The 17,090-nt window shown below is 44.0% G+C and overlaps 2 protein-coding genes across 2 annotated transcripts; both read left to right on the top strand.

Moving 5' to 3' along the window:
• The first annotated feature begins 2,334 nt into the window (after positions 1–2,334).
• On the top strand, positions 2,335–12,191 carry LOC134443182 (uncharacterized). Its single transcript, XM_063193072.1, has 8 exons — positions 2,335–2,556; positions 2,686–2,800; positions 5,689–5,750; positions 6,252–6,312; positions 7,019–7,100; positions 9,668–9,735; positions 10,937–11,075; positions 11,832–12,191. The coding sequence occupies exons 2-8, from the start codon at positions 2,789–2,791 to the stop codon at positions 12,074–12,076; spliced, it is 669 nt and encodes a 222-aa protein (XP_063049142.1). The 5' UTR covers positions 2,335–2,556; positions 2,686–2,788; the 3' UTR covers positions 12,077–12,191.
• A 927-nt stretch (positions 12,192–13,118) lies between these two features.
• LOC134443217 (zinc finger protein 782-like) lies at positions 13,119–16,782 on the top strand. Its single transcript, XM_063193099.1, has 3 exons — positions 13,119–13,519; positions 14,798–15,233; positions 15,826–16,782. The coding sequence occupies exons 1-3, from the start codon at positions 13,139–13,141 to the stop codon at positions 16,416–16,418; spliced, it is 1,410 nt and encodes a 469-aa protein (XP_063049169.1). The 5' UTR covers positions 13,119–13,138; the 3' UTR covers positions 16,419–16,782.
• Positions 16,783–17,090: the final 308 nt, after the last annotated feature.

Here is a 17,090-nt window from a genome sequence, read left to right as displayed (position 1 = left end):
ACACACACACACACACACACACACACACACACACACACACACACACACACACACACACACACACACACACACACACACACACACTATAGTGCTGGAACTAAGCTAAGATGCTGATGGGTGTTTTCAGGGTCATACAATAATGTAAAATAAAGAATTTATATGTAATAAATAAATAAATAATCAAGTGTCGCTTATATTGCCATCATTTTGTTCTTATTTGTACTTACAAAGATCTTCCTAGAATAAGAAGAAAGAGCGGATGAATTGGATCATATACCCACCAGGGCCGTGACGAGACATTTTCAAATACCGGGGTCAAATATAGCATGCTGTACTGCATACTCTACATTAAGTGAAACTTATTAGTCAAACTTAAGTTTGTTTCCATTATTCACTGTCTTGAGGATAAAATGGGGGTGGCATGTACAGACTGAATTTATCATTGTTGATCACAGATTGATTTTCATCATGGATAACTTTTAGGACATGACCTCTGTGTCCTCAATGATAGTTTCTGCCATGATACCCCCATTTGCCTTTCACCCACACAATACACTACAGCTACTGTCAATTGAATATACTGTGTGTGCATTTAGGTCTTGGGTAAGTGGTTAAAGCAGCCTTGGCTTCATCACAAGCCTCCCAACGCCCTCTTGACATCATCTTAAGCATGACAACACCCCCTTTAGTATTAAAAACATATATGGACTAATGCCCCCAAATGGCAACTAAGCACCACCCCATCTCAGCGGTATCCTCTCAACGCCCTCCTAGAGCTCCCACGCCCCCTGGGGGGGTGTAGCACCCCCATTGAGAAACACTAGGAGTGCGTCTTAATATGCGACCTTGCCTCCTCCACTTGCGCTTGTCTCCTCGTCCCGCCTCCTGGCCCCTCCTCCGTGGAGAAAACGATGAAGTTTCCCAGCTGTCAGCCTAGCCACAACAACTTTTGAGGGACTGTTTTTCATTCACCATCCCAATTGCAAATGAGAAAAAGACTCTACAATTGAGCGTTTGCAAGATATTGAAATATAATGCTGTTGTCAGTGATGTCATCATGACGAGAAGCAAGTGGAGGAGGCAAGGTCGCATATTAAGACGCACTCTAGGTTAGAGAATCATGTTCATGCTGGTGATGGTACCAGTGTTGCCAGATTAGGCTGTTTCCCGCCAAATTGGACTGCTTAGGACAGTGTTTCCCAACCAGGGGTACGTGTACCCCTAGGGGTACGCGAACACACTGCAGGGGGTACTTGGAAAAATGTGATTTTAACAAATGCATGGAGCATAGTCACACTGGAATAGAAAAGGCGATGTAAAACATGAGTTGGGGGTACTCATGGAACAGCGAAAAGGTTTAGGGGGTACATGAGACAAAAAAGGTTGGGAAACACTGCTTAGGATATCCGTCTGCGGGTAAAAAAAATGCATATAAATCAATAGAATTTGGCGGGATTAGTGCTTCTAGGCAGTTTTTTAGTTGAAGGAGAGGATTGTGCATCCCAGGGAAAGGTGCAGGACCATGTCAACTGTAGTTTTCAGAGAGAGGAGTCCGCACACGTAGAATCCTTTTTGTTGTGTTTTATTTTTTCATGAAACGTTATCCTGCCATGAAAAAATTAAACACAACAGAAAGTGTGCGGACTCCTCACTCTGCAAATGCAGGTTTTAAGCATTTTTTTGGGCTGGAAATCATCAGCCTCATCTGGCAACCCTGGATGGTACTTGTTTCGATTCCCGACACTAACTGTGGGTGGGGGGAGCGAGCAACCAGAAGTCTTCCTCCCCCATCCTCCTCCTACAGGACTGAAGTGTGGGCATGCTGTTCCTCCAGTGACTACACTGCTCCCTTGTGGTGCTTGTTGGGGGTGCCCCCTATTTGGGTGTGGCATAAATGCAGCTTTGTTGTGTGCACTGGGTGTGACTGAGCGCACTGTGTTGTGTTACAATGACAATGGGGTTTTCCCAAGTGGGACTTTCCCCAGTTTTGACTTTCTACCTTGTCTCTAGACTATATTGAGGACAGAGAGAGAGAGAGAGATTTCATTTTAATGCTCCCATTTCTCCTGTTCACTCATCGACCTGATTTTCAGAGTTGAAGTAGTTTGCTCGGAAAGATGTAATTACACAACATTAGTAATATGATATTACATAGTTGAAACTATGTAATATAGTATAGTTGTAATTATGTCAATTAGGCTACTCCTGATCTACTTTATACAACTCTGCACAATTTACCAATATTCTACTTTTTTCATGTATGCATTGTTCTGTCGCTTTATTTTCCCCGTGACGCCAGGGGGCGGTGAAAGTGCTGTCAAGCGTAAACGCGGAAGCTGGGGGTTAGAAGAGAGACGCACCAGCGAGCACACCAACAAAACAAACCAAATACCACAGTCAGGGACTTTCCAAAAATAAGGACTTGCCGACACATTGTGTCATTAAACGTTGGAGAAGACGTAAAATTACACCGTTGTGATTTTAAAAAACGGTTACATTTAATCGTTATTACAATTCCTTGTGTATTCCGCTGCCGGTTTAGTCTCGTCAGACAAGGTAAGGTGCCATCATCATCTGCGGTGTTGTTGACCTGCTATTGCATGGTGTAGCTAACGACAATAATAACTTGTTTTGGCTAGTACTGTGTGTTGGCTAAATCTGCTCTTTCAAATTCATTGATCACAGGACCTGATCGACCAAAACCAGCCGTTTGTTAGCGAGCGTCGATGCCCGATGACTTGAACTGCAGTACCTCCAGCCAACGCCATATTCCACAGCACCAAAAACAATGGAGTGTGGGGTGAGTGAGTTTTAATGGAAATTATTCAAGCTCTTTATTATTATGTTGTCATGAAACAAGTTGCATGTGCGACACGACACAATACCAAAAGTTGTCGAGATTGGAGTTGTGTGACTGTAATGGCCTTTTCAGATGAGATCAGAAAAGAAATTACTGATCATCGCCTCTACTGTGAACATTGTTTCAAACAGTAAATTAGTCATTATTGAACGCACAGCCGAAAAGAACTTATGAATCTAGATCATGTTGAATGGACCATATTCCAAATTCACCTTGTCATTGCAAACAAAATACGTGACAGATGGTGGGATAGGCTATTCCCCCGAATGTCAAGTAAAGGGATTTAAAATACCTTGTTGACTTAGAGAGGCATTTGGATTAGTTAGTCAGTCTGTGAAGCCTAAAAAACTGGTGGAATCTTTTTCATTCAAGGGGTCACTTCAAAATGTATAAAGTCCTCCAAGGGCCGTAGGCCTACTATGAACACAAACCAGGATTTCCCCCTGCGCTTTATAGTGAAGTGAAAGCCAGTCCTGGGAAACTCCAACTCCCATTGTCATTGTGACACAGCACAGCTCACTGCACATAACGAAATTGCATTTGCAAGGGGGCAGTGAGTCGGAACGGTACCATGCTCAGGGTACGTTAGTTATGGAGGAGGATGGGGTAGAGCCCTGGTTAATTACTCCCCCCACCAACTTGGCGGGTGGGGAGACGAACCGACAATCTCTGGGCTGACTTACCCATTACTCAGGGTCTATGTAGAAGGTGGCCACCTTTACAACAGACCCCACCTTCACTAACTTAATTTTGCAAATGTAATTTCTAACGTCTCTTTACAAATCATGTCATATTTCATGTGAAACCGTATGACATTAAAATTATGCTGGGGGTCGTGCTATGAACATAAACCTGGATTTGCCCTTGAACTAAGGCGGCCACCTTTACAACAGACCTTTACAACACCTTCACTAGGTCCCCTGAAATATAACTTAAATTCATTACAGATGTACTTTGATTGCTTTACAAACATGTCATATTTCATACCACACTATATATTATATTACAATTATGTCGGGGCTGCATACGGCCTGAAGGGCCGTAAACAGCCCTCGAGACATAGGTTCCCCACACTTTGTTAGTCAGTCTATTGAGTAGTGGTGTCAACAATGGCGAATTTTTTTTAAGTTTCAATTACTTCCATGGATATTTCGTTAGCAAATGAATGTTAAATTAAATAAAAGCATTTCAAAACATTGCAAGACTGATCAAGACTGATACAGAAAACAGCCAATACATTGTTTCTCAGTATCTGACTTCTTGTATTGCCTCATCATGGCTGATTAAACATTTGCTTTGCGTTCAGTAGAAATGTAATGCATTGCAATGCATTGTAGAATTGATCGGATCGGATCGGATTGGATCTAATAGAATCGAATCGGATCTACTACCTCCCGAATCGTGATCGAATCGGATCGTGAGGGCAGTGCCGATCCACACCACTACTATGAAGCCTTAATAACTACCTAAGTGTAGAGAAAAGATGGAGAAGAGATTTAAGAGGGCTCGCTATTTTTCCTTTTGCCACAAAAACGCCACTCACAAGAGGGAGAGATCAGTCTTATCATAAGTCCAGTGGTCATCGCTTCTGTGGACATATGTACAGGGGTTGGACAAAATAACGGAAACACCTGTCATTTTAGTGTGGGACGTTTCATGGCTCAAGTGGACCAGCCTGTTGGCCAATCAACATTAATTGCACATTGCACCAGTAAAAGTGAAATGTGAAGGTTCAATTAGAAGGGTAAGAGCACAGTTTTGCTCAAAATTTTGCAACGCACATAGCATTATGGGTGACATATCAGAGTTCAAAAAGGAGAATTTCTTGGTGTGCGTGTAACTGTTGTATCTTTGACCGAGACAGCAAGTCTTTGTGATGTATCAAGAGCCACGGTATCGAAAGTAATGTCTGCATACCTCCAAGAAGGATGAACCACATCCAATAGGATTAACTTTGGATGCAAGAGGAATCTTCCCTCTCTAAAATGACAGGTGTTTCCGACCGTTATGTTCTCCAACCCCATGTACATTGAGTGAGTCCAGTCACGGGCGTAGCCACTTAGCCTCGCGAGCCATCCTACGTACTTCCGCCAAAGGATTGGCTCCACTACGGTAGTCTGGCCCCCCTTTTCTGTGAAGTGTTTGCAGCGGTAGGATTTGGCTTCGCAACGCCCCCCAGAAAACAGCCAATAAGCGAATAAGCGCCCCACGTGGGGGAAAAAGGGGGAGGACGCTCATGACGATGACGTAAACGTCTGTGCCAATGGCTCTGGTCTGCGCTATGTTGTTGTTGAGTAACTGTCGGCGATTGGGTGAGAGCTGTCCAATCATTTCAAACCATAACTGAGTGCAAACTTCCCGCTTCCTGCAATCACGTCAGATCACACAAGCTCAAGACCATGAATACGAAATGAAATGGTAGTATTATGGGATGGTCAGGACCAGGCTAGTAGCCACTAGCCAGGGGGTGGTCAAGCTGGTCAGATGCTCGCCACCCCATTGGCACCCCCCACCCCCACCACCCTCTACAGGCACCCAGATCCTTGGTTCATCACTGTTTTTGACAATAATCGTGTGCCACCACAATTAAAAGGCTGGCCCAAGATGTAGAGAGTAAACAGGAAATGATAGGGAGAGAGAGTTGGGGCAGGGCCGGGAAATGACAGGGCCAGACTCGAACCGGGGTCCCTGTGGGCAATGTAAGCCCAAATGTAAGGCCCATACCCCCGATTTTTTTTTTCTAGCTACGCCCCTGTGGTCATGTGCACTTCTGTGGACATACATGTACTGTATGTGCATTGAGTGAGTTTGTGTATTGTTCTATGCAGGGTATTGCTGTCCTCCAAAATGAACCGAGAGACCTTGGACAGAACCAACAGAGTAATCAACGGTAAACACACACACACACACACACACACACACACACACACACACACACACACACACACACACACACACACACACACACACACACACACACACAGAGAAGACCATGGATTCATCCCATCATATTCTTTAAAGGGACTTCCGTCCTCCCTCGCTCACTTGCCTGCTTGTGACCTCAGGATGACGTCACTGACGACAGAAAATGATTCAAAATCTTGCAAAAGCACAATTCTTATGTCATTTCCCCATTTGCAATCGGGATGGTGAATGAAGAACAGTCCCCCAAACATTGTTTTGGCTTGGCTGACAGTGGGGAAAACGTTGTTTTCTCCACGGAGGCGGGGCGTCAGCAAAATACGAGGCTACAAGCACAAGTGGAGGACGCAAGTCCGCATTTTGGAATGCAATGCACCCATAGTGTAGACTCTTGGTTGAAGTTTGACACTGACTTTCCCTTTGACATTTTTGAACTTTGACCTCTGACTGAGATCTGTGTGTCCTGCAGGACGATTCAGGAAGTGACTGAGTGGTTGAGAGCTAGAGCTGAGAGCCAGTCCAATGTTGAGGTAAGCACACACACACACACACACACACACATACACACACACGCACATGCACATGCACACACACACACACACACACACACACACACACACACCAGGGCTTGACACTGGCACTAGCCAACTGGCCAAATGCTGGTAAAAATTGGCTGTGGCTAGTAGTACTTTCGGTGTCACTAGCCAATTGGGCTAGCAGTTTATTCCTTGGTAACATACGCATCATAGCCTTTATGCTGCTGTTTGCCCATTGTGTATCAATTGTTTGTATTTAAGTTCAAGAAAAAGCTCAGTAACTCAGTTTCTATTTGCTTGATATACTTTACTTCCATGTAGAAAGCTATACACTCATCTTGCTTTAGCACCTCATCTTCTGAGGTTAGACGTACACTATCATGATAAAGGGGGGGGAAGCGATAGAAAATCTGTGGCTAGTGGAATACCTGAATGGCTAGTGACTAGGGAAAACCACTAGCCACAGTGGGTAGAAAAGTTAATGTCAAGCCCTGACACACACACACACACACACACACACACACACACACACACTACTGTATCATGCTCCCTTTCTCTCTCTCTCTCTCTCTCTCTCTCTCTCTCTCTCTCTCTCTCTCTCTCTCTCTCTCGCTCTCTCTCATGCACACACTATCGCTCTCTCTCATACACAAACATACACACACATGCGTCATGTTAATCCTTCCTGTGTGTTTTTCAGAAAGAGGAGGATGGTGTCCAGCAGAATGTCGTTCGAATTAAAGAAGAAGAAGATGATTACGGATATCCATGTAGTCGATCAAGTATGATACGTGCACAGCGCGCGCACACACACACACACACACACACACTTTTATTAGGATCTCAATATGTAGATAGATTCCCAGATCTGCGGATGTCGGCTGCTGATTACAGCCAAAGCTCTATTTTGTCACCCATTGGTTATCCATGCTCTGCTCTGAAGAATTGGCCAATCGTTGTTTATAGCACGTCTGCGCTAGGGATGGTACGGTTTGCGTTGCAAACCGAGACCGTACGGTTTGCATGTCACGGAACGGGGTAGTGGGCAACCGCACGGTGCCCACGGTTTAAAAAAAAAAAAAATAGAGTGACCACCGGCGGACGACGCTATTAAAATCCTACTACTTTTACAAGCATAAAACACAAAGACTACGTAGGATATTGAGTGTGGAAAGACTGATTTCTATCAGCCAACTGAAAGACATAATGTAACAGCATGCGCCAGCTGACTAGGCTACAGTAGCCATACAAGCAAGTGCAGGTCGGTCGGCAGCGTCAGCCTCTCCCCCCTCTCTCTCCACGTTAGCGCAAGTGACTGTTCCCAGCCTTTATGCTGACCATTTTAAATTAAATGAACATGAATTTACAAACAATGACAGATTAGCAGAACAAAGTAGACTATGACTTACGTTACAGTAGCCTAGTGTAGGCTATATCCACGTGGCATTGAATGGGGATTCCGGACGGCAAAATGCGAGATTATTGAACATATCCATCAGATTCACTGTGCTGTCCTTAACTGCAATCAACTGTAGGCCTAATTAGTTAAACTCTGATGGACGGAAGGGGACGTTGTGCTGTTGCCTAGTTAACATTAATGTTTAACACTATAACAAAAATAAAATTTGACTGTTTTAAAAGGCTCAGCTTCACAGGAGTTTTGTGAAACATTCTTGTGTATACACTTCTAAAAAAACGATCTTTTAAAATTATTTGTTACCTTAACATTCACATTTTAACATAACATAACCCTATCACTTGTTCACTTAAAATTGAATTTGACTTCTGATTTCACTTCTATGCTTCTCACGGCCGGCAGTTTCATGATAGGAAGCAACTGATTCATAAGCGCAAAACTCGCAGAAAGCGGTATCAAAATAAAAGTACAATTCGTTCTCAGTGTGTCATTAACCAAAATAGTCATACTACACTGACCTAATGGTCCTATTACCTACAGGAGTGTAGCTGTTTTATTTTTACACGTCAAATGTGTTATAGCATGTAATATTTGAATATTTGTCAACTTAAAAGTTAAGACTTAGTTCTCCCTTTTTGTGAAATAAATGGAAGCATGTTAAAATCATTGATATCTTTCCTCTTTCAGTTGGGTTAAATGAAGTCAAATTCAACATACCCATGATAAGCTTACATTTTCATTCAAATTTTTATATAATACATTTTATTTAAAAAAAACAACAAAAAAAACAGAACCGTACAAAACCGAAAACCGTGACCTTGAAACCGTGATATGGACCGAACCGTGACATTTGTGAACCGTACCACCCCTAGTCTGCGCTAGCCAGGCTATGCCCTCCTTGTGACGGAACACCTTAAGCGTTGCTACTAGTCAGGTCAAGAGCAATGCAAGTACTTTCTGAGCTCCTGAAAAATAGGGAACTCCTCCCACTTTGTCGGGAAGCCAACAACCATTAGCAAACCAAGGGAGGCGGGTCAACCATGCCTTTTGGGAAATGTTAAATGTTATGCTCTTGATCAGAGCAAGTATCCAAGAGATTTGAAAATCGATGATAATCAGGCTACGCCTGCACCATTGTTAAAGTGAAAGCCCAACCTGGGAAACTCCAACTCCCATTGTCATTGTGACACAGCGCTCTACAGCATACAAGTGTTCACTGCACACAACAAAATTGCATTTATGCCTCACTCATGCAAGGGGGCAGCCCCCAGTGGCGCCCCAAGGGGGTAACCAAAATTGTCGGATCCAGTAGTGCTCCACAGTGTTGTCGGAACCGTTGTGCGGATGGATGCCCTAATACTGGGTGATTTTTTTTTTCTTTGTTTATTCGCTTGGCAATTGCCATTCCACGTTGAAGAAGGGCCCTTGCCTGAAAGGTTTGTGGACGAATAAACAAAAAAACAATCTGAAGAGTGCTGTCCTTCGCCTCCGTCATTAATTCATTAATTCATTAATTCATTAAAGGATAACTTCAGCCAATTTCAACATGCAGTTGTAATGCTCACACTACCCTGGACTTGTCAGTACCTGACTTTTTTTCTTCTTCAGCCTTTTCTGAGATCCTGGTCATTGTAATGGGGGCAGGTCTTTGTTTACATTACGTTTATTTATTCCCAAAAACATTCAAAAGGTTATGCAACATCAGCAGACAACTAGCAAACAGCGATACCTTTTGGGAAACTATTTGGGAGTAGGCCTATGTGAAGAACGTTTTTAATGTAAAAACAGCTCAGATCTCTGAAAAGGCTGAGCCGGAAAAATGCAGCATCACCGGGTACTGACAAGTCAAGGGTAGCGTGAGCAATACAATAGCATATTGAAATTGGCAGAAGTGCTCCTTTAATTCTCTGGCGTTCTCGTTTCTTCCTGTAGATGGCGGTTGGATCCCTACAGAACAGAGCACCTCCTCATCTGCAGACATTAACGCTGAACTGCAGCAGGTAAGTGAAAAGTGAAAGCCCGATTGGGAAACTCCTACTCCTATTGTCATTGTGACACAGCACTCCACAGCACACAAGTGAACACTGCACACAACGAAATTGCAGTTATGCCTCACCCGTGCAAGGGGGCAGCCCCCAATGGCGCCCCAAGGGAGTAGTGCAGTGGGATGTTACCATGCTCAGGGTACCTCAGTCATGGAGGAGGATGGGGGAGAGTACTGGTTGATTACTCCCCCCACCAACTTGGCGGGTGGGAAGTCGAATCAGCAACCTTTGGGTTACAAGTCTGACACCCTAACCCAGGGGTCAGGAACCTATGGCTCTAGACTCTCTTGGGAACTGTATATGGCTCTTACATCCCTAGATGTAAGAATATAGAATCGTCCTGTATTTATAATTAAAAGTATGGGTTCCATATTGAGTTGAAACGGGACAAGGGATGTTAAAATGTGTTAATATGCAGGAATTTACATCTAAGAAATACAAAATTCTCCCAGATCCTCACCATAATGAAGTTGACAGTTGGCAACCCTATGCTTAGTCATTTGGCTTTTCGTATTTCTAAACATGTTAAGCTTTCAGACTCAGGATTTTCTTCTACTTTCAGGCCTGTTATTATGTGTCATCAATGCAAGTCAAGTTAAAGTGAAAGTGATACTGTGCCATTTTTGAAAATAATTATATCACATACAGTATAATCCTATTACACCTCCTTTTGAGTTAAATAATGGGGTTTTCTGAGCCGTTCTCTGAGTATGGCAGTGCAAATTTTACCTCCATGCTAGCAGTTAACATTGAGTCCTAAGAGACCATCTGGCTGCTAACTGGTCTCATAGGAGTCAATGTTAATTGTTAGCTTGGAGGTAAAATTTGCACTGCTGTACTCAGAGAATGGTTGAAGGTACAGGAAAAAGGTAACACTCACTTATTTAACTCAAGGGGAGGGGTAATATGAGCTTATTTCCAAACATGGGACAGTATCACTTTAAGTCAAGTGTAGTTTATTGTCAAAAATCTATGTAACAGGGTTAGCACAGAAGTCTGAAATTGCATTTGACCAGTCTCCAATGTGCAGTTTAACTAAAACATTTAAATAAGACATTGACAATAATCTCTCTCTCACACACACACACACACACAGACATTGTTTGAAATGGACACTTCTTCATTTGTGTTATTTTCTGTGGCAATACTGTTTTAGGAGGAAGATGAAGGTGAAGATGAAGATGAGATGTTGGACATGGCTCCATTCCTCAGCTCTGAGAGAAGTCTCTTCCCTTCACATCCGGCCAGAGGTTGGCTAGAGTCACTAGCTGCTTTCCCATCATTCAATACTGCAGGTAGGGGTGAGCGATATGGCAAAAAAATGTCATATCATGATTTAAAAACTTGAGAAAGGCCATACGGGCCGAAACGTTGTTTTCTAAATAAATTGCAGCACGATGGACAAGAGTGTGCGGTATCTTCTTCTCAAAAACTGATCTTGCACCCGCTACCTGCACCTCGAAACCTCTGGTGTGCGTTGGTTTCCTGCTTCAAAAGACATTACGATTTTTTTAACATGAAATCTCTAATTCAATTTTTTTTAATCACCATGTTCCATCCAAAAAATAAAAACAAAAATCAATTTTGATATGTTTGTAATTTGAAGTTAATAAACTGTTAACACACTGATGACACTCTCATAAAGTGCACAATTAGAACACAATAATGTAAAGAATAAAAGTGAAGACAACAGCACAAGTAAGTAAACATCACTTTGATACTAGTTCAAGAGAGTCCTTGTGCACAAGCCCTCAGCAATGCAGGTGCCGGTGTGAGGCAGGAGAAGGTGAATCAGTGAACAAAATTCAGAAGAGACCGCACACTTACTTTTCTTAATTTATTTTTCGGAGTTCGCTCCGAAAAATAAAGTAAGAAAAGTAAACAGTGTGCGGTGTCTTCTGGATTTTGTTCATTGAATCACTTTGATACTGATAGTTAACATCCTCACTGCAAGACGATCTATACGATTTCTTCACTTGGGCAGATTCGAGACGGTCTTGTACTCGATATCACGATTCACCATTTAAAATCCTCATATCGCCCACCCCTAGCTGCAGGTCCAGAGATGGCGGGGGACAACGGGAGACTCCACAAGTGCCCGGTCTGTGGAAGAGGGTTTTCCAGAAGATCGAGCATGAAAAGACATGTGCTGGGCGTCCACAAGAGAGACAGTACCGGTACCTCATCCCACCCTCCTGACTCCTCCTCCACAGAACAGACCACCTCCTCGTTAACTGCAAACATTAAAACGGAACCGATGCAGGTACAGTCGTCGTTTATTTATTCATCCCATTGATGCCTAGCCTGGTTCTCACCGACGGTGTGTGTGTGTACACAAACTACCGTCTGGTAGCACTGCCGTTAACGTGCTCTTCTCGAGTCAGAAAATAAATGGTGCATTTATTGCGACTCACCACCAACAAATTCCTCCAAAAATGTTTTCTGTTCATTTCTAAAGAGTCAATATAGTCTACTCTATAATCTGTCCTGTGACTCATCAATGCGAGCTGCAGTTGATATTTAAGCAATAAATGCTCATTTTATTTTCTACTCGAGAAGAGCATGTTAGCGCTACCATGCAGCGCTACCAGACGGTCCGCTCCACCAGGGGCTCCAGAGCTTCACACACACACCGTCGGTGAGGACCAGGCTAATTGATGCCTAAAGCACCTGCATAAAATGCCTGCTGAATGCCTGAAGCCTCGTTCGCACACGTCGCTGCTAGTTACTCGCTCAAGAGAATTAGAACGTCAATAGAACGTCAATGTGTTCCAGGGAGACGAGGAGGCGAGTAGGCGAGGAGTGTACAAGCGATGCGATGTGGGCAGATTCCGAGTTGAAAATATTTGAACTTTGAGCGAGGCGAGTAACCGAGTAAGCAATTGGAATGCTGAGTTGGGTACTTCTCGTCTGTGCATTGGCAGTTAAAGCCGCTGGAACGTTAAGCGAACGTTCCATGAGCAAGTGGCGAGCGAGAAGCTACTGGATGTCAACATATTCTATGTCAACACACCATACCATATAAAAACTGAATTGACCTGCTGAAACATCATTGGCACTGAACGTTAGGATCCAAAATAAGCGCAACTGGCTTCAAGTGAGTTCATTTTAAATGGTAAATGTATCGACTGAATAACTTCATCATTCTTCCTTCCGGCAAAAAATGTACCATGATTATTATCATTGTGGTTGTGGTTGTTGTTCTTTATTATTATTATTATTATTATTATTATTATTATTATTATTATTGTTATTATTATTATTATTATGTGTCATCAGTGCAGAAATTGTTTGAAAGGGACAGTTTTCCTGATGACTGCTCTTCATGTTTTAGGAGGAAGATGAAGATGAAGATGAAATGCTGGACATGGCTCCATCCCGCAGCTCTGAGAGAAGTCTCTTCCCTTCTCATCCGGCCAGAGGTTGGCTGGAGTCACTAGCTGCTTTCCCATCATTCAACACTGCAGGCCCAGAGATGGAGGTGGGGGACAACGGGAGACTGCACAGGTGCCCAGTCTGTGGAAGAGGGTTCTCCAGAAGGTCGAGCATGAAAAGACACCACGAGGGTGTCCACATCAGAGCCAAGCCCTCATCAACCACGAAAAGGCAGCATCAGGGCAGCCACAAGAGAGACAGTACCAACAACTCATCTCTTCCTCCTGTAGATGGCGCTGCTGACACCACCACAGAGCAGACCACCCCCTCCTCATCTAAAGACATCAAGACTGAACCTATGCAGGTAGAGTCATCACTGTTTATTAGTGGTGTGGATTGGCACTGCCCTCACGATCCGATTCGATCACGATTCGGGAGGTAGCGATTCGATTCGATCCGATTCAATTCTACAATGCATTGCAATGCATTACATTTCTACTGAAAGCAAAGCAAATGTTTAATCAGTCATGATGAGGCAATACAAGTTGTCAGATACTGAGCAACAATTTATTGGCTGTTTTCTGTATCTGTCTGTTTCAGTCTTGCAATGTTTTGAAGTGCTTTTATATAATTTAACATTCATTTGCTCCCGAAATATCCATGGAAATATCCATGGAAGTAATTGAAACTTAAAAAAATTGGCGGATCGATTCTGGAAATTGCCGGATCGATTCTGGATCGTCCATGCCCCACATTGGATTGCATCGCCAAATCGATCATTGTTCACACCACTACTGTTTATCCTGTTGTGTTAAGTTTTTTTTTTTTTTACTGTATTATTCACTGGCAAGCATGATGACGTTTCGACCTCTCAGTCTCCTCAGATTCACTGACACTGTCTGTGGGCAGTCATGGGTAAGCGATTAGGGCGTCAGGCTTGTAGCCTAGAGGTTGCCGATTCAACTCCATACCGGCCAGGTTGGTGGGGGTTGTAATTAACCAGTGCTCTCCCATATCCTCCTCCATGACTGAGGTACCCTGACCATGGTACTGTCCCGCCGCACTGCTCCCTTGGGGGCGCCATTGGGGGCTGCCCCCTTGCACGTTCGCTGAAAAAACAATTGCCCCATGAGGACAAATAAAGTTGTAACCAACTAACATCTATTTTGTAATTGAGAACATGACTTTTCGAGAAGCCATGAGGCCAGCTTTTGTATCCAATTTAAACACATCATTCATTCAGGCAAAAAAACCCAAAAAACTCTGCTATTGCAAAAAATGTGCCATGTTTGTTGTTGTTGTTGTTGTTGTTATATGTCATCGTCGATGCAGAAATTGTTTGAAATAGACAGTTTTCTAAATGTCTCTTCCTCTTTTATCGTTTCACCCTTCAAATACTTACCAATTCCGCTGCTTTCAACAAATTACGCTCAAATGATGTAGGAAATGACTTCAGTAATTCAACGCCCTTAACTATTACCACTACGGGCAAAGTTGTAGTCGGACTGTTTAACTGAATTACGGTAGAGAAGTAATCGGACGAAGAGGATGTGCGCGATGCAGAAATTGTTTTAAATGGATAGCTTTCTAAACGTCTCCTTCATTTGTGTTCTTCCCCTTCCCTGTGGCAATGCTGTTTCAGGAGGAAGATGAAACGTTGGCTTCCGCCCTCGGCTCTGAGACCAGCCACTCCCCTCCAGACCCAGCAAGTGGACCGCAAGAGTCGTCGTCGTCATCGTCGTCTGCAATCCCATCATGCACTGCAGGGGGCCCGGATTCAGACGCGGACAACGGGAGGAGGCACAAGTGCCCCATCTGTGGCAAGGGATTCTCCAGGGGGTCGACCATGAGAAGACACAAGGAGGGCGTGCATAAAGACGGCAAACCTTGGGTGCCGCCCACGCACACGGGGAAAAGGTCCTTTGACTGCGAGCAGTGCGGCAAGAGCTTCCAGCACGCGCAGCAGCTGGTCACCCACGAGCGCGTTCACACCGGAGAGAAGCCGTTTATCTGTGCCGAATGCGGAAAGAGTTTCTCCCAGTCAGGGAGCCTCAAAGCGCACCTCCGCACACACACAGGTGAGAAGGGACTTATATTATGGGACTTCGGTTTTAATGCAGATTTGTAACCAAGGTGTTACGGCGCAGTCCGTCTCCCTCGGGGCCGCGAACTCGCCACCTCCTAGTTAACGCATCGGTTTGGAAAAGGAGGCACAGTACGATACCACTGAGCTAAAGGGCTGGTCCGATAGCCCAACGCTACCGCACTGTATGAGCCTTTGGGAGGGAGGTTTACTAACATTCCACGCCATACTCTGCTAGTTGGCCTCCGTTACAGAATAATCACACAACCCAGCAGTGCCAGACCATTTTCAGCTTTTACATTTTTTGAAATTTTATGCCAACCCATTCCATGTCGAGACCACACCATAAAAAAACTGAATTGACGCTTTCAAACATTATTTGGATATTGATCCAAAATAAGTGCAATTGGCATCAAGTGAGTTCATTTTAAATGGTAAATGTATTGTCTGAATGACTTCATCATTCTTCATTTTGGCAAGAAATATACCACGATTATTATCATTATGTGTCATCAATGCAGAAATTGTTTGAAATGGACGATTTTCTAAATGACTTAAAGTTTCTTTGTTTGTGTCCACACCCACAGGAGAGAGGCCGTTTCCCTGCCCTCATTGTGAGAAGTGTTTTTCTCACGCGTTCAACCTCACGGCTCACATGCGCACTCACACTGGGGAAAAGCCGTACCAGTGCGCAGAGTGCGGCAAGCGCTTTTCGCAGCTCGGACCCCTCAGGACGCACCAGCGCTCTCACACAGGAGAGAGGCCGTACGGATGCCAGGTGTGCGGACGACGCTTCGCAGACCTGGGACACGCCACGCGACACCAGCGCACCCACAGGGGCGCAGCAGGGTTGTTGAGGGTTAGGGAGGAAGAGGATGGAGGGTTGTCACCGGGGGTTGGAGAGGAAGATGATGCAGCAGGGTTGTCACCGTCAATGGTTGCAGAGGAAGAGGATGCATTTGGGTCGCCGAGGGTTGCAGAGGAAGAGGACGGAGGGTTGTCACCAAGTGTTTGGGAGGAAGAGGACGCAGGGTCGGCGAGGGTTGGGGAGGAAGAGGATGGAGGGTTGTCACCGAGGGTAACGGAGGAAGAGGATGGAGGGTCACCATCAGGGTTTGGAGAGGAAGAGGATGGAGCAGGGTCGCCGAGGGTTACGGAGGAAGAGGAGAGCCCAGAATGACATACAATACTAACACAACATTTTAGGAATTACAAACACTTGCCCAGACAAAAACACATACACATCCATGAAAATATAATAATAATAATAAATGTTATTTAATTGATAACAATACAAATAAACAGAATAAAAGAAGGCGAGGACAGTGTTCCAATAAAACCATGAAATCATACGTCACAATAAGACAATAAAATTACCCTAATTCAATATCTCAGTAAGACCAATTTAATTTTGATAAAACAAGATGTAAATATAAAAACATGGGTGTGCAGCATTGTTTTAAAAGTCGAGAGAGATTGTTTAGGGCCTGCCACCACACTACATGCCCATGGAGCGAAGATGTGTGATGGGGGTGTAGAGGAGGTGTGTGTCAGTGCGTGGGGTGCGGGTGGGCTGGTGTGTGGAGAGTGGATGAGTGAAATGGGGGGGGGGGCCCACAATGACATACAATACTATCAGGGATTATTATTATTATTATTATTATTATTATTAAAGGTACACTGTGTAAGATTTTTAGTTGTTTATTTCCCAAATTCAAGCTACCCATTCACTAATGTTAGCTTTTTCATCAATACTTACCACCACCATCAGGTTGTCAGTATTCATCATTATGACTGGAAAAATTGCACTTTTCATGCATGAAAAGGGGGATCTTCTCCATGGTCCGCCATT

This window comes from Engraulis encrasicolus, unplaced genomic scaffold (genome assembly GCF_034702125.1).
Source record: "Engraulis encrasicolus isolate BLACKSEA-1 unplaced genomic scaffold, IST_EnEncr_1.0 scaffold_28_np1212, whole genome shotgun sequence".
NCBI classification, from domain to species: domain Eukaryota; kingdom Metazoa; phylum Chordata; class Actinopteri; order Clupeiformes; family Engraulidae; genus Engraulis; species Engraulis encrasicolus.
The sequence above is the reverse complement of the archived record's forward strand: the minus strand, read 5'-3'. Positions and strand labels throughout refer to the sequence as shown.